A 25,381-nucleotide genomic window follows, 5' to 3' on the forward strand; every position below is an offset into this window, starting at 1 on the left:
CAGAATTGTATTTGCCTTTTTTGCTGCTGCATCACTGTTGACTCATGTTCAGTCTGTGATCTATTAGTATACCCAAGTCTTTTTCACATGTGCTGTTGCTTAGCCCTATTCCTCCCATTCTGTATATGCTTTTTTCATTTTTATTGCCCAGATGTATCACTTTGCATTTTTCAGTGTTAAAAACCATTCTGTTAGTTGCTGCCCACTGCTCCAGTTTATTTATATCTTTTTGAATCCTCTCTCTCTCTTCTCTAGTATTAGCTATCCCTCCTAGCTTTGTGTCATCAGCAAATTTAATCAGTGTACCCTCAATTCCTTCATCTAAATCTTTGATAAAAATGTTGAACAATACAGGGCCCAGAGCAGAACCCTGCGGTACCTCACTTGAGACATTCTTCCAACTGGATGTGCAGCCATTTACAACCACTCTTTGGGTCTGATCACTAAGCCAGTTATGAGTACACCTAACAGTTGCCTTGTCCATTCCATACTTAGTCATTTTTTCAATAAGGATGGTGTGAGATACTTTGTCAAATACTTTGCTGAAGTCAAGATATACTATATCTACAGCATTTCCCTGATCCACCCAGTCAGTGATTCTGTCATAGAAGAAAATTAAGTTAGTCTGACATTAATAATTAGTTACAAACCCATGCTGACTGTTTCATCACTTCATTCTTATCCAGGTACTTGCATACATGTTGTTTAATAATTTGTTCAAAGATCGTTCCTGGTATAGACGTCAGACTCACCGGCCTATAGTTCCCTGGGTTCACCTTCTTTCCCTCTTCTGGGACTTCTGCTCTCCAAGAATTTTCCAAGATTATGGAGAGTGGTTCAAAAATTTCTTCTGCTATCTCCTTCAGTACTCTGGGGTATAATTCATCTGGACCTGGAGACTTGAACTCATTTATGTTAGCTAAGTGTTTCCTCACCATCTTTCTGATTATACATATCCTGGATTCTTCAATTCTTTTAATAGGACAGTGAAAATCAGGTGATGTCCACCCAGCTCGTGTGTGAGCTGGGTGGACATGCTGGGAGTTGTAGTCCTGTAATAATGAAGAGCCTCTGGTGGTGACTGTCGGAATTACAATCAGGCAATGAGTGTAAACTACAAAAAGTGTTTATTGTAAAAAGCAGATTATAACAACTAAGGTACGAGGCGTCTAACATTAAATAACTTATTACTGCTCCTCCGATAAATATCTACGCTTCTCGCTTTTTATTTCTTTTCTTTTTTTTAAACAATCAGGAGAATTAAACACGGCGGATAATAAAATAACCACAATCGTCCTACGGAGCTACGTGTCCAAAGCAACAATTTATACAAAAATAGTTCAGCTAATCCCGCTGGTTGTGCCGCGGCGGGGCGGTGCACGGGCGGCGGATCCTAATCCGCTGGTCCAAAAATAATAATAATAGAATAAAACGCAAAAACTATATTCTCTCAGAAAACGAAAATAGATTCTTAAAGGGAAAAACTTAATTTAAGTCACTTATATTCTACAGTTAAGACATTAGTTACAGTAGAACCGTTCAGGACGCGGAGGCCGCGGGGTTAAATACTGAGACGCCGGCGTTACGACAGCCACAATTAACCATTGAGGCGCCGGCTGCCTGTTATTGTACTGTAATAACGTAATACACGGCGGGGGATGACCGGGAGGGGACGCCGCGTGGTCACACCCCGCTCTCGCTGCGGCCGCCATCTTTCTCCAGCCGTCCGGCAGCTTGTAGGCGCTGCGGCAGCCGTTCCTCCTCGGATCTCACAATCTATGGCTTTCAGGGATGAGGCCACGTTCGGTCTGTGGCCATTCCTATAATCCGCATCTGCTGAGAGTGGAGGATGAGGAGACTTGCACTCCACGTCCCAGTGATGCCGGATCGGAGGGATTTGGGTGGATCCTGGTGCCGGCGCGGCGGTGACTAAGGCACTATATGGGAACATTCACACACAGGTGATATTATATCACTGATATATACAGAGTATCCACAGCCCACAGTGATTCTACAGTGTTCATTCCAGTGTCGGGGACCTCATGAGATCGAGAGCTCTGCTGGCAAGATCCATGATCAGCAATAAATAAGCCTGCAGGGTGGTGACAGTGACACTCTGTCATCTGTGCCCCCCGTCGTCCTGTGACGGTGCAGCGATCACCGCCAGCAATTATTCTGAAATGTAGAAGTGTGGCAAACAGGGAATGATTATTCTTTGTAGATGACGATGCTGGAGACGTATGGTTAACCCCTCCTCCAGGATGGCGGCTCCGTGTGGGAGGGGCTAAAAGCAGAAAATCGCCAGTTAGCCAATGAGGGACAAATACTGAGCAGCAGACCTCCCCCCGAGGATCCAGGACCCTCAGCTTTCCGCAGAGATGATCTCATGGCACTGGCCTGATCTGTGACTCGCAGCGCCCATTCTCGAGGGCTCACTGACTGGAGGGGCGACCATGAGACGACGTGACACCATCGCAGCGCTGGCTCGTCGGCGGTCAGTAAAGCCACCATTCCCAGAACTGTCCGCTGGTTACCAGGTCGGTCTCGGGTAGGTGCAATACATCTCCGCTTGCTGTCAGTAACACCACACACCAGACCTCATGGGATCGCCGCTCACTCCCAGGACTCGGTTCTTGGCATTGTCATAGCAGGAGGTGCGTTGCTTCTCGCGGTCAATGTGACAGGTGCAGGGCGTCCACGTCCCTCACAATGAGTTGTTGTAAAGGGTTAATCCTTGCGGACGCAATCACAAGCCGAGGTCACAGCTTATTCCAGGCGCCGGACGGTACGTGACTGAACGCGGCTCAGAGCGCTCCCCTCCCCCACTACAGACTGTCCGCCGGCCACAGAAGGGTTAATGCGGGTTAAGTGCTAATTCTCAGTACGGAGTCGCTGCGTCCCGGGCGAGCGGACAATAAATAATGGCGGTGTCCGGCTCTCTGTAGAAATGTATGGCAGACCCTCCGCTAGGAGACAAGTCTTTCTCGGTGGCTTCCTGGCGCTCACAGCTCGGTGACGTGCATGGGGTAGTTAGCCGGGTGCGGGGCAGGAATGCTCACGCTGATGCGTCGGATGTGGCAGCCGTGGCACAGGAGGTGGCCCTGCAGCGGGTAACAGCGGTGACCCTCCTCGTCATTCAGCTGCAGGTGACAGTCCTGCACGGAGAGAAGCCAGAGAACGGTCAGTCAGGTGAGAGGACGCTCACAGCGGGGTCTCATTATCAACCAATCCACCCGAAACCAATGATACAGAGAAACCGCAGTGTGGACAGGAGCGTGCGACAGAGAGCACCGCGGTCCGGCGACTCCCACCATGAGGGACAGGTCTGGTGCACAAGTGACACCTGTCAATCACACTGTCCAGCCGTGGACCAATAGTAAATCTGCATCATGATGGGCAAACCCCTCCCTGTGTCTCAGGTACCAGGACTTGCCCTTAGGCCTCTTCCACATGTCTGTGTCTCCTGTGTGGTGACAGTTTCCACACGTACCGGAGACACTGACACACGTAGACCCATTGAAATGAATAGTGTCTGTGCACATGTTAGTGTGTTTCCATGGACCGTGTGTCCGCGGGCCCCACATGTAGACATGTCCGTTTTTTACCGTCAGCACGGGTGGCAAAACGTCCCGCACACGGAACACACACATGGATGTCCTCCGTGTGACACGGACGGCTGCCGGGGAAGAAGCGCTACAGTAAGCGCTGTTCCCCGGCGGCGGGTGCTCAAGACGGCTCTCATCATTCTCCCCTGCTCTGCTGGCGATCGGTGCGACCAGAGAATGAGGAGAGTTATATTAAAGTCAGAATGATGACAGCAGGGCGGGCTTTTGGGACTCTTACTCCCATCATCCGACACCTGCTGCCGTTAATAACAGTAACAGTAGGTGCAGATGATCGGGGTATTCCTCAGCCGCTGCCTGCGATAGAATGAAATAAATGAATGAAAAACCCAGCGTGGTGTCCCTCCTATTTTCTTGAACCAACCAAGCAAAAATCATAGTTGGGGGCAGCAACCCTGTCAGCTTCAGCAAGGCTGGTTATCAAGAATAGAGGGGCCTCATGCTGTTTTTTTATTTAAATAATTAAAAAAAAACAAAAAAACAACGGCGTGGGGTTCCCCCATTTTTGACAACCAGCCTTGCTAAAGCTGACAGCTGGGGGGCTGGTATTCTCAGGCTGGTAAGGGGCCACTGATATTGCCCCCCCCCCCCTTCTTAAAAACAGCACATAATATACTATATGCACAAATTCTGGCACTTTGCCCGGCTTTTCCCATTTGCCATGTAGCGGTGGCAAGTAGGGTTCATAGTTGTGGGGTTGATGTCACCTTTGTATTGTCAGGTGACATCAAGCCCACCGCTTAGTAATGGAGAAGCGTCTATAAGACACCTATCCATTACTAATCCTATAGTTATATGGTAAATAAAGGCACAGCCAGAGTAAAGTCCTTTAATTGAAAAAATGATACAGACTCCTTTAATATCCTTAATTAAACCATACTCACTGCAACGTCTAATTCCACCGAAGCCCTCGATCTCCTGTAATAAACCAAAAATAAAAAACAACAATATCCCTCACCTGTCAGTCGTTCGGTCCAGCGCCGTAATCCATGTCTGGGGGCTAAATAGCTTTCAACGTGGACGGTGCCAAGATGTGACTGTACCGGCTGAGAGCGCAGCGTCAGGGACGTCATTAGGGTTATCCCACAGTACTGAGGTCACCGCAGCTCAGCCCGGCCTCGATGACGTTCCTGACGCTGCGCTCTCAGCAGCTCATTCCCCAGTGGCTCTCAGCCAGTACAGTCGCATCTTGGCACTGTCCAGATTGAAAGCTATTTTGCCCCCAGACATGGCGCGGGACAGAAAGACTGACAGGTGAGGGATATTGTTGTGTTTTATTTTTGGTTTATTACAGGAGATCGAGGGCTTCGGTGGAATTAGACGTTGCAGTGAGTATGGTTTAATTAAGGATATTAAAGGAGTCTGTGTCATTTTTTCAATTAAAGGACTTTATTCTGGCTGTGCCTTTATTTACCATATAACTATAGGATTAGTAATGGATAGGGGTCTTATAGACGCTTCTCCATTACTTAGAAGTGTGCTTGATGTCACCTGACAATACAAAGGTGTGAAGGAAACCGGTTCCTCCCACGTCACCAATCCATGACGTAACTACACAGGCACAGCTTTCCCCGGCGCCCCCTTTGTCTCTCAGGCCAATAAGGGAACTGCACCTACAGCAAATGGCCGCCGGGGTGACTGCCCCGTATCCAAGATGGCGGCTGCTCCCTCATCACAAAAGGTGACATGAATCCCACTAATATGGACCCCACTTGCCACCACTACAGGGCAAATGGGAAGAGCCGGGCAAAGGGCCAGAATTTGTGCATATAATAGATGCGCCTTTTCTGGGCGGCTGTGGGTTGCTGTTTTTATGCGGGGGGGGGGGGGGGGGGGGTGACCCCACGCCGGTTTTTTTTTTTTTACAAGAATTATTTAAATAAAAAAACAGCATGAGGACCACTCTATTATTGACAACCAGCCTTGCTGAAGCGGATAGTGAGGGTTGCAGCCCCCAGATGTCAGTTTTGCCTTGTTGGTTCAAGAAAATAGGAGGGACCCCACGCCGGTTTTATCATTCATTTATTTTGTTATATCGCAGGCAGCAGCTGAGGAATACCCCGATCATCCGCACCTACTGTTAATAGCGGCAACAAGCGTCGGATGATGGGAGTAAGAGTCCCAAAAGCCCCCCCGCTGTCATCGCTCTCCTCTGTTCACGCCAATCATCAACAAGAGCAGAGGAGAATGAGGAGAGCCGTCTTCAGCACCCGCTGCCGGGGAACAGCACTTACTGTAACGCTTCTTCCCCGGCGGCCGTCCGTGTGGTACTGATGTGGCACACGTGTGCCGCAGGTATTTAATTCACAAAACACTGACACGGATATCTCCGGTACCGGAAATAAAAGGACATGTGAAACCGGCCTTGGGCTGGGACATTAGTACAAGAACAGTGGTCTGAGACCCCACCGATCAGCTGGATGTAGGCCATGCTTTGTGCACCGCATAGCGGTCATTCTCGGTACTACAGCTTCACACATCTGTGCACCACGTAGTGGTCATTCTTGGTACTGCAGCTTCACACATCTCTGTGCACCGCGTAGTGGTCATTCTCAGTACTGCAGCTCCTCACATCTCTGTGCACCACGTAGTGGTCATTCTTGGTACTGCAGCTTCACACATCTCTGTGCACCGCGCAGTGGTCACTCTCGGTACTGCAGCATCACACATCTCCGTGCACCGCGCAGTGGTCATTCCCGGTACTGCAGCTTCACACATCTCTGTGCACCGCGTAGTGGTCATTCTCGGTACTGCAGCTTCACACATCTCCGTGCACCGCGCAGTGGTCATTCTAGGTACTGCAGCTTCACACATCTCCGTGTACCGCGTAGTGGTCATTCTCGGTACTGCAGCTTCACACATCCCCGTGCACCGCGTAGTGGTTATTCTCAGTACTGCAGCTTCACACGTCTCCGTGTACCGCGTAGTGGTCATTCTCGGTACTGCAGCTTCACACATCCCCGTGCACCGCGTAGTGGTTATTCTCAGTACTGCAGCTTCACACGTCTCCGTGCACCGTGTAGTGGTCATTCTCGGTACTACAGCTTCACACATCTGTGCACCGTGTAGTGGTCATTCTCAGTACTGCAGCTCCTCACATCTCTGTGCACCGCGCAGTGGTCACTCTCGGTACTGCAGCTACACACATCTCTGTGCACCGCGCAGTGGTCACTCTCAGTACTGCAGCTTCACACATCTCTGTGCACCGCGTAGTGGTCATTCTCGGTACTGCAGCTCCTCACATCTCCGTGCACTTCAAAAGGAGCTGCAGTACTGAGAACAGCCACTGCCCGCTGTATGGCGCTATCCTGAAACCAGGTGATCAGTGGGAAGTACACCAGACCCCCAAAGCTTAACATTAATATCTACGCAGCGGTAAAGGACCGTGCAGTCCTATGTAAATAACGCTCTGCAGCTTTCTAATTGTCTTCCACCATGCACAACAGATTTACTGTTCCAATGAAGTGACGTCTACAGACCCCTCTTGTGTACACACAACCACACACTGTAAGCGCACACCGAGGAATATCTGCACTAATGTGCAGGGACGTCTCCAGCACCACACATGACGGGTGCAGCCAATCACAGCAGTCCTGAGCTCAGTGATTGTTTACAGCGGTCATGTGCGTGGACCATAGAAATCAATGGACTAGTGCAGACTGACACCTGGTGCAGAAAGCTTCATAAATCTGCCCAAAGTCTATTAGGAAGGTGCCCTGGCCCTTTAATAACACACTGCTGCAGGCGGCACGGGGCAGGGTGTGCGGTGGCCTCGCCCGGGGTGCCGTCTCTTACCTCACAGTGATAACACTCCACGTGGTAATCTTTATCCATGGAAACCACTCGGATCGTTTCCTCCGACCCCTGGAGGAGAAGCGACAGCAGGTGAGGGTGGGCCGCGGTCACATTGTGGGGGGCTTATTCCCATAACCATACAGCAGGTACACGCTGGCCTGTGCGCCCATCATGGGTGGTAAAGGCACAGACCCACCGTCACTATAAGCACAGAGTCATTTCACAGGCCCCTTCCCTGGCGGTCAGACCACGTCACATGCCACGTACCCGACCCTTACTGCCAGCAAATAGAAACATCCAGAAGCCAAAAAAGCCCCCACCATGCTGTTTGTTACAATGTGTCAGGACAGGGCGAGATCTGTGCTGCACTGATACATTGTAACGATACATACTAGGTCAGCCAGGGAATCATCTCCTGCACTGGCGGCGGGCGGACATTACCTGAGCGGGCAGGATCGGCTGGCTGCACGAGGCACATTTAGGTGCAAAAACTCTGAAAGAGAAAGACAGAAGATTAATTTGAAGAATAGCAGGAAGGGTTAACATATGGCAGTATATACCGTATACGTCCAACGTACCCCTCCCCCACACGAGGCGGCAACACACGAGGCGGCGGCAGCAGAAAACAGCAGAGGAAGAAAGCGAGGATACGGCTGCCGGTACTCAGCAGTGGCCGCAGGTCCTACCCCTCCCCTCTCGCATGCGGCGGTGGGGATGCCTGTACTCAGCGGTGGCCGCAGGTCCTACCCCTCACATGTGGCTGCAGGTTTTTTTCTGGCTTCTTACGTGTGATAATCTTTGACACAGTAGATGTTGTTCTCCACGTCCACGGTGAAGGGGACGCCGTCCAGACACTCGTTACAGACGACGCAGCGGAAGCAGCCCGGATGGTACGACTTCCCCAGAGCCTGTAAGATCTGGAATATGGAAAAGAGATCAGCGGCGCACCCTGGTGGCAGTCAGAACAGCGGCCGGCTATTACACTGTGAAGGAGACGATCCCGTCAGTAACCGGCCGGACACGCAATCAATTGGCACGACACCGACCCGACAATGGCGGCAGCGGAGAGGGCGACAGCCGGGTGTGTGGAGGTCCGGCCCTAGCGGAAGGAATGTGAGGACGGACGAGTCCGCGTACATACGGTGAATATGGCACGTGAGGACGGACGAGTCCGCGTACATACGGTGAATATGGCACGTGTGCGGGAGCTGATGTAACGCGCAGCAGCATGTGGGGTCTCCGGCCGCGAGCAGCGATCACCGCCAGTAACTCACCATCTCCATGATGAGATGTCCGCACACAAAACACTTGTCCGCCGTCTGCTGGAAGCCGGAGTACTGCAAGAGGAAGCGGAGATCAGCGGCGCCAGGTCAGGAGAGGAGCCGCCCTGACATCACAAAACCCGACAGGGATAGCCTAGGATTACACAGCGCCCACCAGAGGTAGCACCCCCGCCGCCCACCAGCAACAGCGCCCCGCCGCCCACCAGCAACAGCACCCAGCAGCAACAGCACCCCCGCCGCCCAGCAGCAACAGCACCCCCACCGTCCAAAAAGCAGCACCGCCGCCCACCAGCAGCACCTGCCCACCAACACCAGCGCCCCCACCGCAGCACGCCCCCGCCATCCACCAGAACCCCACCCCCCCCACCCCCTGCCAACCACCCACCAGCGGCTCGCACGCCCACCAGCAGCGGCGCCTCCCAGCAACACCTTTGCAACGCCTCCGGCCGCCCGCAGGACCCCCCCACCAGAGGCAGCGCCCCACCACCCCAGCAGGAGCGCCCCGCACTCCCCCCATGCAACGCCTTTGCCGCCCACCATCTGGCACTGAGGTATCAGGATGGACCAAACCCAATGTGACCAGACCTTGTCTGTGGCTGCCGATAATCCAGAATATCTGATAATCCACAGGGGGCCCGGCCTGAATCACACATCACCATCTGTCCAATGTGGGTACAACAATCCTCCTAACTCTGCTGTGGCCCCTCAGGTAAGGGGCCCAAGAATCCTAATGACACCCTACAATGCAAATCTGCAAACTCCAGCAACTTGAGACTACAACTCCCAGCATGCATCACCCCCCTCCCCCAGCGGTCGTCCAGAATCTGATGGTCAAGAATGATATATCGCGTTATCACATTATACGGGTCACGCTTTAATAACAGGAGCGCGGAACAGCGACGCTGTAAACAGTATACGAAGAGAAAAGGTAGGCCTGACAAAACGGGAGTCACCACCATGTAAATACAAAGTAACAGCTTTATTACACACATATGCAAAAGACAGAACACTTAAAAACATTAAAAACAAGGGGATGTAACATATCCCTGAGTGAACCAAAAGCCCATAATAAGGCCACAGCACCGCACCACCCACAAAGGGTTAAATACACATGCCCAATATGATAAATAGCCTGCCCGAAAAGATGGTTTTAATGGCTGAAAATACCCAGCCCCCCCCCCCCCCCCGGTCCATGCAATAACTCAAATGCAAAAAATAATAATAAGGTGCATGCCTAATATCAACTAAACAAGCACCCCATGGTGACGGGAGATCTGAAAAAAACAAGAATACACACAATACTGAACATTATTGTGTGACCAGCTACATAAAATGCTGCAGGCAGACATGAATGGAATACCCACCAGAAGAGACCGGTGACCTAGAGCGCAGCGTGTCGCCACACTGCGGTGGCTTCGTTACACGCCGGGCCCGGCAGGTAGAAACGCCATTACAGTTACTCCATGCGGTCTATCTAGCCGCCCACACAGCTGTTCATCGGTAAGTCACCGCTGATTTCTTACTTAAGCTGAAGGCAGGGCATGCAGACATCACCCCTGACGAAGCCACCGCAGTGTGGCGACACGCGTTGGGTGTCTGCTGCCCGCACTCACCTCTTCTAGGGTACATATGCCCTTGCATGCATTCTTGCCGACCATTGGCATTTACGGGCTATTACATGCCCTTGCGCTCTAGGTCACCGGTCTTTTCTCTTCTGGTGGGTATTCCATTCATGTCTGCCTACAGCATTTTATCTAGCTGGTCACACAATAATGTTCAGTATTGTGTGTATTCTTGTTTTTTTCAGATCTCCCGTCACCATGGGGTGCTTGTTTAGTTGATATTAGGCATGCACCTTATTATTATTTTTTGCATTTGAGTTATTGCATGGACCGGGGGGGGGGGGGGGGGGCTGGGTATTTTCAGCCATTAAAACCATCTTTTAGGGCAGGCTATTTATCATATTGGGCATGTGTATTTAACCCTTTGTGGGTGGTGCGGTGCTGTGGCCTTATTATGGGCTTTTGGTTCACTCAGGGATATGTTACATCCCCTTGTTTTTAATGTTTTTAAGTGTTCTGTCTTTTGCATATGTGTGTAATAAAGCTGTTACTTTGTATTTACATGGTGGTGACTCCCGTTTTGTCAGGCCTACCTTTTCTCTTCATATACTGTTTGTAGCTGTCTTCAGGCCTAGGTTTGAGTCCCACTGATCGTGGTGCCCCCATTGCTTCTCTTGGTGAACAGCGACGCTGTAATAACAGGAGCGCGGAACAGCGACGCTGTAATAACAGGAGCGCGGAACAGCGACGCTGTAATAACAGGAGCGCGGAACAGCGACGCTGTAATAACAGGAGCGTGGAACAGCGACGCTGTAATAACAGGAGCGTGGAACAGCGACACTGTAATAACAGGAGCGTGGAACAGCGGCGCTGTAATAACAGGAGCACGGAACAGCGGCGCTGTAATAACAGGAGCGCGGAACAGCGACGCTGTAATAACAGGAGCGCGGAACAGCGACGCTGTAATAACAGGAGCATGGAACAGCGGCGCTGTAATAACAGGAGCACGGAACAGTGGCGCTGTAATAACAGGAGCGTAGAACAGCGACGCTGTAATAACAGGAGCGCAGAACAGTGGCGCTGTAATAACAGGAGCGCAGAACAGTGGCACTGTAATAACAGGAGCGTGGTGCCAACACTCACCAGGAAATCCTCCTCACAGTAAACTTTCCCATTGACGTTATAAAAGGCTTTACCGCGTAATCTTCTCCCTAAAAAATAAAACATGGTGATAATGAGTGCATCGCCGATATATACTGTGCCGCCCCTCCCCCCTAGGCATTATATGTACACGTCCTAGCACTATTGTAAACTGCCACCCGTCTCTCTTCCTGGTCAGCTGTTCTTGGTGCATCAGGGTCCCTCTTCCCGGTCGGCTGTCCTCGGTGCAGCCACGTCTCTCTTCCCGGTCAGCTGTCCTTGGTGCAGCCGCATCCCTCTTCGCGGTCAGCTGTCCTCGGTGCAGCAGGGTCCCTCTTCCCGGTCGGCCGTCCTCGGTGCAGCATGGTCCCTCTTCCCGGTCGGCCGTATCCGGTGCAGCAGGGTCCCTCTTCCCGGTCGGCTGTCCTCGGTGCAGCCACGTCTCTCTTCCCGGTCAGCTGTCCTCGGTGCAGCCGCGTCCCTCTTCGCGGTCAGCTGTCCTCGGTGCAGCAGGGTCCCTCTTCCCGGTCGGCCGTCCTCGGTGCAGCAGGGTCCCTCTTCCCGGTCGGCTGTCCTCGGTGCAGCTGGGTCCCTCTTCCTGGTCTGCAATCCTCGGTGCAGCAGGGTCCCTCTTTCTGGTCGGCCGTCCTCGGTGCAGCAGGGTCCCTCTTCCTGGTCTGCCATCCTCGGTGCAGCAGGGTCCCTCTTCCTGGTCTGCCATCCTCGGTGCAGCAGGGTCCCTCTTCCTGGTCGGCTGCCTCGGTGCAGCAGGGTCCCTCTTCCCGGTCAGCCGTCCTCGGTGCAGCAGGGTCCCTCTTCCTGGTCTGCCATCCTCGGTGCAGCAGGGTCCCTCTTCCTGGTCTGCCGTCCTCGGTGCAGCAAGGTCCCTCTTCCTGGTCGGCTGTCCTCGGTGCAGCCGCGTCCCTCTTTCCGGTCGGCTGTCCTCTGTGCAGCCGCGTCCCTCTTCCCGGTCGGCCGTCCTCGGTGCAGCAGGGTCCCTCTACCCGGTCGACCGTCCTCTGTGCAGCCGCGTCCCTCTTCCCGATCGGCCGTCCTCGGTGCAGCAGGGTCCCTCTTCCCGGTCGGCCGTCCTCGGTGCAGCAGGGTGCCTCTTCCCGGTCGGCTGTCCTCGGTGCAGCACTCTTTTTGCAATCTGTTCATGTCTTAATGCACCAACAGACAAAAAAAGGGAGAGTTCAGGGAGGACAGAACCCAGGAGGCTGCTGGGAGGAGAGCTCCGTCACCAGTAACTGGGGCAGGAATCCGCTGGGTGTTGTTACTCCTCTGATCACAGAAGCGGCTCCTGCAGCCAATCAGACACCGCGGCTGTCCGCCGGATACATTGTATCTACCAGTAACAGGTGACCTATTTATAAAGCACAGTGTACATGATGGGGTGGACGGGCTGCGGTGACCTGGAGTTGTCTGACACTATCTCCCCTTGAGACGATCATCTGGGCTGTGGGACTATAAGTGCCAGCAGTACTGGAGGGACAATGGAGATTCTCACGGGGCGGGACGGGCGCTCGTCTCTGCTAAACTTTACGTTTCACCCTGACTCCGGACTTTATACCATATCCTGTCTCACAGCGGCAAAAATAGCTGCTCCCCTCCCCCGAGCGCCATGTTTCCTGCCAAACTGCAGATGTGTCCAGAGCGATGACCCAGGATGAGATCGGAGCGAGAGGGAGACCGAAACACCTCCCTGCGGGAACCCGCCATCCGGACTGTGCGCAACGAGCAGCACGGAGCCGTCACGTGAGAAGAGACCGCCATCATTACACCGCAGCCAGGGATAATATGCTGGAGCCCAACCACACGGCCGGAGCCCCGGGGGTCACAGGAGAGGCCGGAGCCCCGGGGGACAGGAGAGGACGGAGCCCCGGGGGGCACAGGAGAGGACGGATCTCATCACTAATGGAACGTTCTGCCACTTCCTAACACAACAATGTCCCCTGACAGCAATCACTGGTGGATGAGCACAGACCCCGGTCACTGCCCTCGCTGTGATCCCGGCACTGGGGTCTTACCGCACGAGCAGCAGGTGAAGCAGTTGGTATGGAACAGGTTGCCCATGGCCTGGCACGCTTGGCTCGCCCCGTACACGCCCTTCCCACACTTGATACAAATACCTGAGAAAGAAAAGAGAAACTGTCACAACAAGCAAACATGGCAGAGAAAAGAGACAACATGGCCGCCGCCACCGCCGGAGGGAGCGTCACAGGTACCACCAGCAACACATCCAGCCAACCCAGGACACTGAGGGCTGCTCCACCTGTACATACCACTACTAGAGTAATCCGATCCTCCAGTCACCTCCAGTCACTATTCTGCTGTTACATCTTGTCTTATCCTCCAGTCACCCCCAAAGCTGCAGTCACTATTCTGCTGTTACATTGTGTCTTATCCTCCCGTCACCCCCAAAGCTGCAGTCACTATTCTGCTGTTACATTGTGTCTTATCCTCCAGTCACCCCCAAAGCTGCAGTCACTATTCTGTTACATTGTGTCTTAGGGTACCGTCACACAGTGGCATTTTCATCGCTACGACGGCACGATTCGTGACGTTCTAGCGATATAGTTACGATCTCGCAGTGTCTGACACGCAGCAGCGATCAGGGACCCTGCTGAGAATCGTACGTCGTAGCAGATCGTTTGAAACTTTCTTTCGTCGCTGGATCTCCCGCTGTCATCGCTGGATCGTTGTGTGTGACAGCGATCCAGCGATGCGTTCGCTGGTAACCAGGGTAAACATCGGGTTACTAAGCGCAGGGCCGCGCTTAGTAACCCGATGTTTACCGTGGTTACCAGCGTAAAAGTAAAAACAAACAAACCGTACATACTCACCATCTGATGTCCGTCAGGTCCCTTGCCGTCTGCTTCCCGCTCTGACTGACTGCCGGAAAGTGAGAGCAGATCACAGCGGTGACGTCACCGCTGCGCTCTGCTCTCACTGTACGGCGGCACTCACAGTCAGAGCGGGAAGCGGACGGCAAGGGACCTGACGGACATCAGATGGTGAGTATATACGTTTTTGTTTTTTTTTACTTTTACGCTGGTAACCACGGTAAACATCGGGTTACTAAGCGCGGCCCTGCGCTTAGTAACCCGATGTTTACCCTGGTTACCAGCGAACCTCGGCATCGTTGGTCGCTGGAGAGCGGTCCGTGTGACAGCTCCCCAGCGACCACACAACGACTTACCAACGATCACGGCCAGGTCGTATCGCAGGTCGTGATCGTTGGTAAATCGTATAGTGAGACGGTACCCTTATCCTCCAGTCACCCCCAAAGATGCAGTCACTATTCTGCTGTTACATCGTATCTCATCCTCCAGAGCTGAACTCACTATTCTGCTGTTACATGTCTCATCCTCCAGTCACCCCCAGAGCTGCGGTAACTATTCCCAGGTCCTGGTGCAGACTTGTCTTGGAATGTGGTTATGTGGGTGGAGATGGGACAGAGGGTTTGGGAAAATATTTTTGCAAACATTAACCCCTTCTGCTGGTACGAGGGGCCGGGCCATTTAAGCTCCGCCATGTCAGGATAGAGGGGCGAGCGGACACCTCCCAGATCTCAGGTCAATGGTCTTATAGGGGAGGTCTGAAAACAAGGCAGTCACAGTGTCACGATTGTCACGGATCCCTTCTCCGTGGTGTCACTTATTCGTCACGTGCCTGCTCTCAAAATTGACTTGGGGTTGTGCCTGCAAGGGTTAATCTATCTCGCCTCTCAGTCCAGCATTCGACCTGTCCTATGCTGTAATGGGAGCATAAATCACACACCGACCCAGGCCACACACCCGCTCATAAACGCTGCCACCACTCATCGAATACACGAGCGATGAGTCCCGGAACAAATAATACTAATAATGTCTATCACTCATAAGGCTCACACACCTTAGGCTATGGATTCTTTTAGAACATTCAAGGTTCAACTTGTTAAAGTTTTATACTTTAATAACAAAAGGTTCAATGCTTACAATAAGAAAAAGGTATAAAAATATGATAATAAAAAGACATACAACTTATGCAAAACAGTATAAAATAAAGAGGAGAAACTTACAGAGATTATCTAACTGGTAGTTGCTTTCTGCTCCCTGAGGGTAAGACGAATGTAGATTGGATCACATCAGCTTCTCAGGCTGCCCCCATCATGTGAACACAATTCTCTGTCTGCAGCCTAAATTTATAGCTTTGGTCTGGAGGTCAGGTTTCTAGACCGGCCCCTCAGGTTAATATCATAATTGCTGGCTTTTTGATTGGCCACGGCCGCGCTACTAATGAATATTATTTTTCTCTTGAGACACTTGTGAAAAGGTTCTCAGGAATAGATAACCTCAGACCGCAATTAACATCTCCCCTCCAAGCTAGTAGGTGTCAAGTGTTACCTTTCTTCTTGGCCCTAGCTAGACCTCCTGGTGAGATATGGAGACAATTTCTACTAGTCCCAAGTACCTATTAACACCTAGGTGCGACTTGCCTTCAGGACAGATGTTACATTATCACTAGACACACATATAACCCTAGACATATGTCACTACACACATATACATACACATATTTCACCACACCTCTCTCCTTATGAACGTGCATTGGGGTTGACTTACAGGTCAGCTCCCGAGCACGTATCTGGTTCTGCCCCATCTTGGCGAGATAAGCCATCAGCATTGCCATGATCAACTCCTTTCTTGTGCTGAATTGTGAAATCATATTGCTGAAGTATCAAACTCCATCTAAGCAATTTCCCATTGTCCCCAACTACTCTGTTGAGCCAACTCAATGGGTTATGATGTGATAACGGTTAAGTTGCGCCCATAGAGGTATGGTTGCAGCTTCTGCAGAGCCCACACAATTGCCAAACATTCTTTTTCAATGGTGGCATAAGCCACTTCTCTGGGCAGGAGTTTCCTGCTTAGGTACAGACCTCTACTTAGTCCCATGATGGTGAGGTACGATGCTTTAGCTAGCTGCTCTAACAGCTCATCTAGCCTCGGCAGGGGGTAGACATCACATGTAGTCAGTACATTTAATTTCCTGTAGTCTACACAGAACCGGGTAGTACGGTCCTTTTTTGGGACAAGAACCACAGGCGAGGCCCAGGCACTCTGGGATTTTTGTATCACCTTGAGTTTCAGCATCTCCTCTACCTGTTCCCTCATGTGTGCCTTCACCTCTGCTGACACACGGTATGCAGACTGCCGTACTGGGGGATTAGTACCAGTGTCCACATGGTGAACTGCTAAGTGGGTCCTCCCAGGCTCCCCTGTGAAGACTTCGGTGAACTCGCTGAGCTCCCCCATAAGCTCAGACCTCTGACTGTGGGATAGCTCAGGGTTAAACTCTGCTGACTCCAGGGACTCCATGTACTGAGTCCCGGCCCCTACATCCATTAACAGATCAGCCTCCCCCTCTTCAGGCAGGCTGCAGACAGGTAAGACACAGGCCTCTCTGGCATGATGAGCCTTCAACATATTTACACGAAACACTTTCTGACGCTTTGCATGCTCATCTAGTGTCACCACATAATTAACATCATTCAGCTGCTTATGTACAGTGTATGGTCCCTCCCATGCGGCCTGCAATTTATTCTGTAACATAGGGACCAACACCCAAACCTTCTGCCCTTCCTCGTAGGCCCTCAGTCTGGCATTAAGGTCGTACCAGACCTTCTGGTTGATTTGGGCCTGGGTCACGTTCTCATGGGCCAGGTTGCTCAGGTTTTGCATTCGCTCTCTGAGCCTCAGTACATATTCGACCACTGAGACTCCAGTAGTTCTGGGGTCATCCTCCCAACAGTCATTAATCAAATCAAGTGGCCCCCTGACCCTCCTCCCATAAGCCAGTTCAAAGGGGGAGAATCCAGTAGACGCCTGGGGTACCTCTCTGTAGGCAAACAACAGATGGGGGAGGTACCGCTCCCAGTCTCTCCCTTCAGTCTCCACCAGCATTTTGAGCATTTGCTTTAATGTTCCATTAAAACGCTCGCAGAGTCCGTTGGTTTGGGGATGATAGGCGCTGGCCACAAAATGTTGTACTTGTATTCTTTCACAGAGGCTTTCCATCAGATCAGACATGAACTGGGTTCCCTGATCGGCCAACATTTCCCTGGGGAAACCCACATGAGAGAACAGTCAGTAAAGCATCCGCCACTTTGTCTGCTCGGATGGAGGACAGCGCCACAGCTTCCGGGTATCGTGTAGCATAGTCCACCACTGTGAGGATATACTTTTTGCCAGAGCTGCTTGCAAGTGGCCCTAAGATATCCACAGCCACTCGCTGGAAAGGCTCATCGATCATAGGCAGTGGTATCAATGGAGATTTCTGTATATTCCCGGACTTCCCAACTCTCTGACAAACTACACACGATCGGCAGTAATTGGCAATATCTGTCCCTATCTTGGGCCAATAGAAGTTATGTGTCAGGCGAGCTTTAGTCTTTTGTATTCCAAGGTGTCCGGCCAAAGGAATTTCATGGGCAATCCTCAATAATTGTTCCCTAAATGGATAAAGGACGATCAGCCGCCGTTCATAGTCCCAAGATTCTGTAGTATCCGCTGGGGTAGTATCTGTATACAGTCTACCCTGGTCCCAGTATACTCTTTGTCAGAAGCTGCAGGGGGTCGGTCTGCAAGACATCTGAGCTCCTCCAGACTAACATCTGTCTGCAGGGCCTCCTGGAAGCTCTGACGGCCACCAATTGTCACGGATCCCTTCTCCGTGGTGTCACTTATTCGTCACGTGCCTGCTCTCACATGCAACTTGGGGTTGTGCCTGCAAGGGTTAATCTATCTCCCCACTCTCGGTCCAGCATTCAACCTCTGTCCTATGCTGTAATGGCAGCATAAATCACACACCGACCCAGGCCACACACCCACTCATACACGCTGCCACCACTCACCGAACACACGGGCGATGAGTCCCGTAAATAATAATACTAATAAAAATATGTCTATAACTCATAAGGCTCACACACCTTAGGCTATGGATTCTTTTAAAACATTCAAGGTTCAACTTGTTAAAGTTTTATACTTGAATAACAAAAGGTTCAATGCTTACAATAAGAAAAAGGTATAAAAATATGATAATAAAAAGACATACAACTTATGCAAAACAGTATAAAATAAAGAGCAGAAACTTACAGAAATTATCTAACTGGTAGTTGCTTTCTGCTCCCTGAGGGTAGGACTATGTAGATTGGATCACACCAGCTTCTCAGGCTGCCCCCATCATGTGAACACAATTCTCTGTCTGCAGCCTAAATTTATAACTTTGGTCTGGAGGTCAGGTTTCTAGACTGGCCCCTCAGGTTAATATCATAATTCCGGGCTTTTTGATTGGCCACGGCCACGCTACTAATGAATATATTATTTTTCTCTTGAGACACTTGTGAAAAGGTTCTCAGGAATAGATCACCTCAGGCCGCAATTAACATCTCCCCTCCAAGACCTAGGAGGTGCCAAATGTTACCTTTCTTCTTGGCCCTAGCTAGACCTCCTGGTGAGATATAGACACAATTTCTACTAGTTCCAAGGAATTACCTATTAACACCTAGGTGCGACTTGCCTTCAGGACATGTTACATTATCACTAGGTACACACATAACCCTAGACATATGTCACTACACACACACACAGAGAGATATATATATATATATATATATATATATATATATCTCTAATATATATATATATATATATATCTCTAATATATATATATATATATATATATATATCTCTGTCTCAGGTCTGTGGAGTCGACTCCTGGATTTTATCAGGTTCCGACTCCAACTCCCTCATAAATGGCCAATTCGTAACAATAAATTTAGGATTTGCATCAGGATTTGGTCAGGATTTTTCATCAGTATTTGTAAGCCAAAACCAGGAGTGGGTGATAAATGCAAAAGTGGAGCATATGTTTCTATTATACTTTTCCTCTAATTGTTCCACTCCTGGTTTTGGCTTACAAATACTGATGAAAAATCCTGACCAAATCCTGAACGTGGACACATACCCTAAGTGTAACCGAGATTTACCTTGTATGGGATGCAGCGAGAGGCCAGTAGTCCACCCCGACGCGCGTTTCGGAGCGACAAGCTCCTTCCTCAGGGGGCGCAGCCTCTCGCTGCATCCCATACAAGGTAAATCTCGGTTACACTTAGGTTTCAGGCCATGTTCTGGTGCGGTGCCACTGAGCTATGATATATGGGAATGTTTATCCTGCGGTGTTATATGAACACTGGTCTTTTATTTGTTATACTGCTTGTTATGGCTATGCAGTGATGGGACTATGTAGTCCTTGGGCTACTTACACCATCACATAGTGCTTTACCTTTGTCCTTTGTTGTCCATTTATCAGTTATTTATCGTAATATACTATATATTTAATAAATTTATACATTTTATGGGACTTGTTGACTGCATTCTCTTTGTGTGATGCTTGCTATATACAGGTCCTTCTCAAAAAATTAGCATATAGTGTTAAATTTCATTATTTACCATAATGTAATGATTACAATTAAACTTTCATATATTATAGATTCATTATCCACCAACTGAAATTTGTCAGGTCTTTTATTGTTTTAATACTGATGATTTTGGCCTACAACTCCTGATAACCCAAAAAACCTGTCTCAATAAATTAGCATATTTCACCCGTCCAATCAAATAAAAGTGTTTTTTAATAACAAACAAAAAAACTATCAAATAATAATGTTCAGTTATGCACTCAATACTTGGTCGGGAATTCTTTGGCAGAAATGACTGCTTCAATGCGGCGTGGCATGGAGGCAATCAGCCTGTGACACTGCTGAGATGTTATGGAGGCCCAGGATGCTTCAATAGCGGCCTTAAGCTCATCCAGAGTGTTGGGTCTTGCGTCTCTCAACTTTCTCTTCACAATATCCCACAGATTCTCTATGGGGTTCAGGTCAGGAGAGTTGGCAGGCCAATTGAGCACAGTAATACCATGGTCAGTAAACCATTTACCAGTGGTTTTGGCACTGTGAGCAGGTGCCAGGAAGCATGAAGTGCTCCAAAATCTCCTGATAGCTAGCTGCATTGACCCTGCCCTTGATGAAACACAGTGGACCAACACCAGCAGCTGACATGGCACCCCACACCATCACTGACTGGGTACTTGACACTGGACTTCAGGCATTTTGGCATTTCCTTCTCCCCAGTCTTCCTCCAGACTCTGGCACCTTGATTTCCGAATGACATGCAAAATTTGCTTTCATCAGAAAAAAGTACTTGGGACCACTTAGCAACAGTCCAGTGCTGCTTCTCTGTAGCCCAGGTCAGGCGCTTCTGCCGCTGTTTATGGTTCAAAAGTGGCTTTACCTGGGGAATGCGGCACCTGTAGCCCATTTCCTGCACACGCCTGTGCACGGTGGCTCTGGATGTTTCCACACCAGACTCAGTCCACTGCTTCCTCAGGTTCCCCAAGGTCTGGAATCGGTCCTTCTCCACAATCTTCCTCAGGGTCCGGTCACCTCTTCTCGTACAGCGTTTTCTGCCACATTGTTTCCTTCCAACAGACTTACCATTGAGGTGCCTTGATACAGCACTCTGGGAACAGCCTATTTGTTGAGAAATTTCTTTCTGGGTCTTACCCTCTTGCTTGAGGGTGTCAATGATGGCCTTCTTGACATCTGTCAGGTCACTAGTCTTACCCATGATGGGGGTTTTGAGTAATGAACCAGGCAGGGAGTTTTTAAAAGCCTCAGGTATCTTTTGCATGTGTTTAGAGTTAATTGGTTGATTCAGAAGATTAGGGTAATAGGTCGTTTAGAGAACCTTTTCTTGATATGCTAATTTATTGAGACAGGTTTTTTGGGTTATCAGGAGTTGTAGGCCAAAATCATCAGTATTAAAACAATAAAAGACCTGACAAATTTCAGTTGGTGGATAATGAATCTATAATATATGAAAGTTTAATTGTAATCATTACATTATGGTAAATAATGAAATTTAACACTATATGCTAATTTTTTGAGAAGGACCTGTATCAGTTGATGAGGGTGAAGATGTGGCAGGACGACCAAATTCTTCTTGTTCCTCCTGACTGTTCTGCAACCCTTTCATCCTTACTGCTATTTCAAACAGAGTTTCTTTTCCTTTAGTTAGCTGTTGATCATCTAGAAGAATCCGATGCATTGGGTCTACATAAACAGCTGCCAAAAGAATGTTATTTTGTAATAGTAGCTCCTCTCTCAGTTTCATTGATGTAGCAATGCCACTTGCAATTAACCCTCCTCTTTGGGACAGGCGAAACATCAGGTTCTTCCACTCCTTTAAGAAAATACCTGGAGTTAAGTCCTCTGTTTGTAATTTTTTAGTCACTGTAAATGGGTGCTCTAGCAATTTTTCCAGCTCAGTCACCTGATTCCACTGACTTTCATTTAGCGTCAGTTGAGGGTTAGCCATGTCTACAAGAAAGGTTTTCAGTTCAACCAAGCGCTGAATCATTAAGTACTGCCCCATCGTGTGGCTTGATCAATAATTGCCCCTTTTCCAGCACGTCTCTTCAAAATTGAGTCAACTTTAGGGGTTCAACAGTAGCCAATTTTCTCACCTTGCCAATCAGTGCAGCAGCATGTCCTTCTTGCAGACTGTCTCTTATAGCCAGCTGTAGCGTATGCACAACACAGTGCATGTGATGAATGAAAGAACGTATTGACACAGTTTCAACAAGATCATCTAAACTATCATGTTGCTGTTCATCTGAAGCAACTTCAGTTTGCTCCTCAGTTACAATAAATTTTTCGTCTATTTCAAACATTTCTGTGTCTGTGGACCCAGAATGTTCTTCTAGCTGCTGGTCACCATCATTACACTCATTCATTAGATTAATAGTACTTATCATATTTGAAGCATTGTCAGTTACGACAGAAAGAACTTGCTCTTTTTTAAGTTCATAGTCTTGCAGAACCTTTTCCACCAAGACCTGGAGAAACTCACTGGTGTGATGAGCTTTGGTGTCTTTTACTGCCAATGTCGTGGTAACTATTTCATTTGTCACAAACAAATCGGACATTGATGGCAAAATAGTTCACTCTGTGACGTGTGCAGGCATCCATTTTAAGAAACAGAAAGCGTCCCTTGAGAGTTTTTTTAAGTTCTTCCTTTTGTTTAAAAGCTTCTTCTATTACCAATTTTCTAATACTCTCTCTCTCCAGAGAAACACCAAGCTTGCGGGCCATTTCCCCATTCAGACACATAAAAGCTGGTCGTGAAAATAATGAAATAGGCACACTATCCTTTACAACAAGCTCTATGATCTGTTTTTTAAATGTATCTACTGTCATTGTCACAGTAACTTTGTCACTGACAAAATATCTTGCAACTGATGGCTGCAAAGTTCTTTGCTCCTTTGTTTGGCTGGAAGAGCTGGGCACTGGTTCATTGGTTTGGATGCAGTCTCTCTCATCCACTGCTTTCAGTACTTCTGGATGAAAGCGCTGTAAATGTCTCTTTAGATTAGAAGCTCTGGTAGGAGCATTTTTATCTTTGCCTGAATATGCACTGATCTTGGCTTCACAGCGTTTGTTTTCGTCTGGATCATTTGTCATACACTGACAGACATAATGTTTTCTATCTTGAGTGATGGTGAAATGTTCAAATACAGCTGATTTAATGTGACGCTTCTTTGACATTCTCAGGTTTTTAATTCTGCATTCACAATCCAAATGACAATTGTTTTTCCTAAAAACAATTGTACAAAATTATTACCAGGTCGTACAACTGATATAGTGGTCAGTAAGGGTGCGTGTCCACGATCAGGATGGCCGGCGGGAAGTGGACAACAGTGACACAAGAAGTAAAAAAATGTATAAAATTCATATGAAAGTTCAATTATGAAATATTAATACATTTTTTTAAAAAGCTGGAGTCGGTACATTTCTACCGACTCCGACCAAAACTAACTCCGACTCCACAGCCCTGATATATATAGATATAGATATATATATAGATAGATAGATATACACACACACACACATATTTCACCACACACAGAGTCCGATGGCCGAGACCCCTGGAGAAGCACAGGAAGAGACACCAGAGACCACTCACGCGCCAAAGACTGATATCAGTGACTCGGCAGAAGCGGACGCTGATCGCACACAGCAGAGGGTCCTGAGAATGTGAGGCCGCAGCCCCCTATACCCAGCAGGGACAGGTTTTCATGTAGCTGGGGTTTCGCTACAATGTATCAAGTCGGGATAATCACATGTGAAGTAACAGTCTGCACTGACAACAAGCATAGACCCTGACAACCATGAAGCGAGGAAGTCTGTGGGGACGGTGCTGAGACTTTACACAAAAAATTAAAGACCTCCCAAAAATACAGCACCTGGGGGTCCTATTCCCCCCGAACTACAGCATTCAACCTCTGTCCTATGCTGTGATGGGAGCATAAATCACACACCCACCCAGGCCACACACCCGCTCATACACGCTGCCACCACTCACCGAACACAGGGGTGATGAGTCCCGGAAATATTACTACTACTGTCTACCACTCATAAGGCTCACACACCTTAGGCTATGGATTCTTTAGAACATAAAAGATTCAACTTGTTAAAAGTTTTAAGCTTTAATACAAAAAGAAACAGTGCTTACAGTAAAGAAAAAGATAAAAAAATATGGTAATAAAAAGACATACAGGTATGCAAAACAGTATAAAATAACAGGAGAAACTTACAGAAATCATCTAACTTGGTGGTCTGCTTTCTGCTCCGAGGGTAGGATGAATGTAGATTGGATCACACCAGCTCGGCCGCCCCCATTATGTGAACACGTGTCTCTGTATACAGGTCTAATTTATAACTTTGGTCTGGAGGTCAGGTTTCTAGACCAGCCCCTCAAGTTAATATCATAATTGCTTGGTTTTTGATTGGACCACGGCTGCGCCCTCCAATGAATACCGTACAAGTGAGTATAAGCCGAGACCCCTAATTTTGCCACAAAAAAACTGGGAAAACTTAATGACTCGAGTATAAGCCTAGGGTGGAAAATGCAGCAGCTACCAGTAAATTTCAAAAATAAAAATAGATACTAATAAAAGTAAAATTAATTGAGACATCAGTAGGTTAAGTGTTTTTGAAAATCCATATTGAATCAGGAGCCCCATATAATGCTCCATACAGTTCATTAGATGCTCCATAAAGATATTTGCCCCATATAATGCTGCACAAATGTTGATTATGGCCCCATAAATATATTTGCCCCATATAATGCTGCACAAAAGTTGATTATGGCCCCATGAAATGCTCCATAAAGATATTTGCCCCATATGCTGCTGCTGTGATAAAAAAAAAAAAATCACACTCACCTCTCGTCACTCAGGCCCCCGGCACTTGCAATACTCACCAGCCCTCGTTCCGGTGCTGCTCCGTCTTTCGGATCCTCTGCACTAACGTTCAGGCAGAGGGCGGCACGCACTAACCACGTCATCGCGCCCTCTGACCTGAGCGTCACTGCAAAGGACGTGGAAGATGGAGCAGCGCCAGAAAGTGGGACAGGTGAATATTGCACAGTGCTCACCCCCCCATTATACTCACCTGCTCCCGGCGCGGTCCCTGGCAGCTTACCTGATGGTCTTCTCCGGGCGCTGATAGCTTCTTCCTGTAGTGAGCGGTCACCGGCACTGCTCATTACAGTAATGAATATGCAGCTACACCCCTATGGGAGTGGAGTCGGGTCCATATTCACTGCTGTAATGAGCGGTACCATGTGACCGCTCAATACAGGAAGAAGCTGTCAGCGCCCGGAGAAGCAGGGACCGCACCAGGAGCAGGTGAGTATGTCACAGCTGCCGCTCCCCCTCTGGGACAATGACTGGAGTATAAGCCGAGAGGGGCACTTTAAGCCTAAAAAAATGGGCTGAAAATCTCGGCTTATACTCGAGTATATACTGTATATTATTTTCTCTTGAGATCCTTTGTGTAAACATTGTCACAGAGATACTATCAGGCAGT

The 25,381-nt window shown here is 49.1% G+C and overlaps 1 protein-coding gene across 2 annotated transcripts in view; it reads right to left on the reverse strand.

Annotated features, from left to right (window-relative positions):
• Positions 1-1,110: 1,110 nt before the first annotated feature.
• Positions 1,111-25,381, reverse strand: part of AJUBA (ajuba LIM protein) — a 32,461-nt gene continuing 8,190 nt past the window's right edge. The window contains exons 2-8 of one of the 2 annotated variants that reach the window (XM_077288906.1): positions 13,434-13,535; positions 11,407-11,474; positions 8,693-8,755; positions 8,205-8,335; positions 7,860-7,911; positions 7,419-7,487; positions 1,111-3,155 (exon numbers count right to left, since the gene is read on the reverse strand). In XM_077288906.1, coding sequence (XP_077145021.1) covers positions 3,003-3,155; positions 7,419-7,487; positions 7,860-7,911; positions 8,205-8,335; positions 8,693-8,755; positions 11,407-11,474; positions 13,434-13,535 — 638 coding nt within the window. In that variant the 3' untranslated portion in view covers positions 1,111-3,002. Of the gene's footprint in view, positions 3,156-7,418; positions 7,488-7,859; positions 7,912-8,204; positions 8,336-8,692; positions 8,756-11,406; positions 11,973-12,407; positions 12,585-13,433; positions 13,536-25,381 lie in introns of those variants that run through there. The other variant, XM_077288907.1, reaches the window with a different exon arrangement.

Source organism: Ranitomeya variabilis, chromosome 2 (assembly GCF_051348905.1).
Source record: "Ranitomeya variabilis isolate aRanVar5 chromosome 2, aRanVar5.hap1, whole genome shotgun sequence".
Lineage (NCBI taxonomy): Eukaryota > Metazoa > Chordata > Amphibia > Anura > Dendrobatidae > Ranitomeya > Ranitomeya variabilis.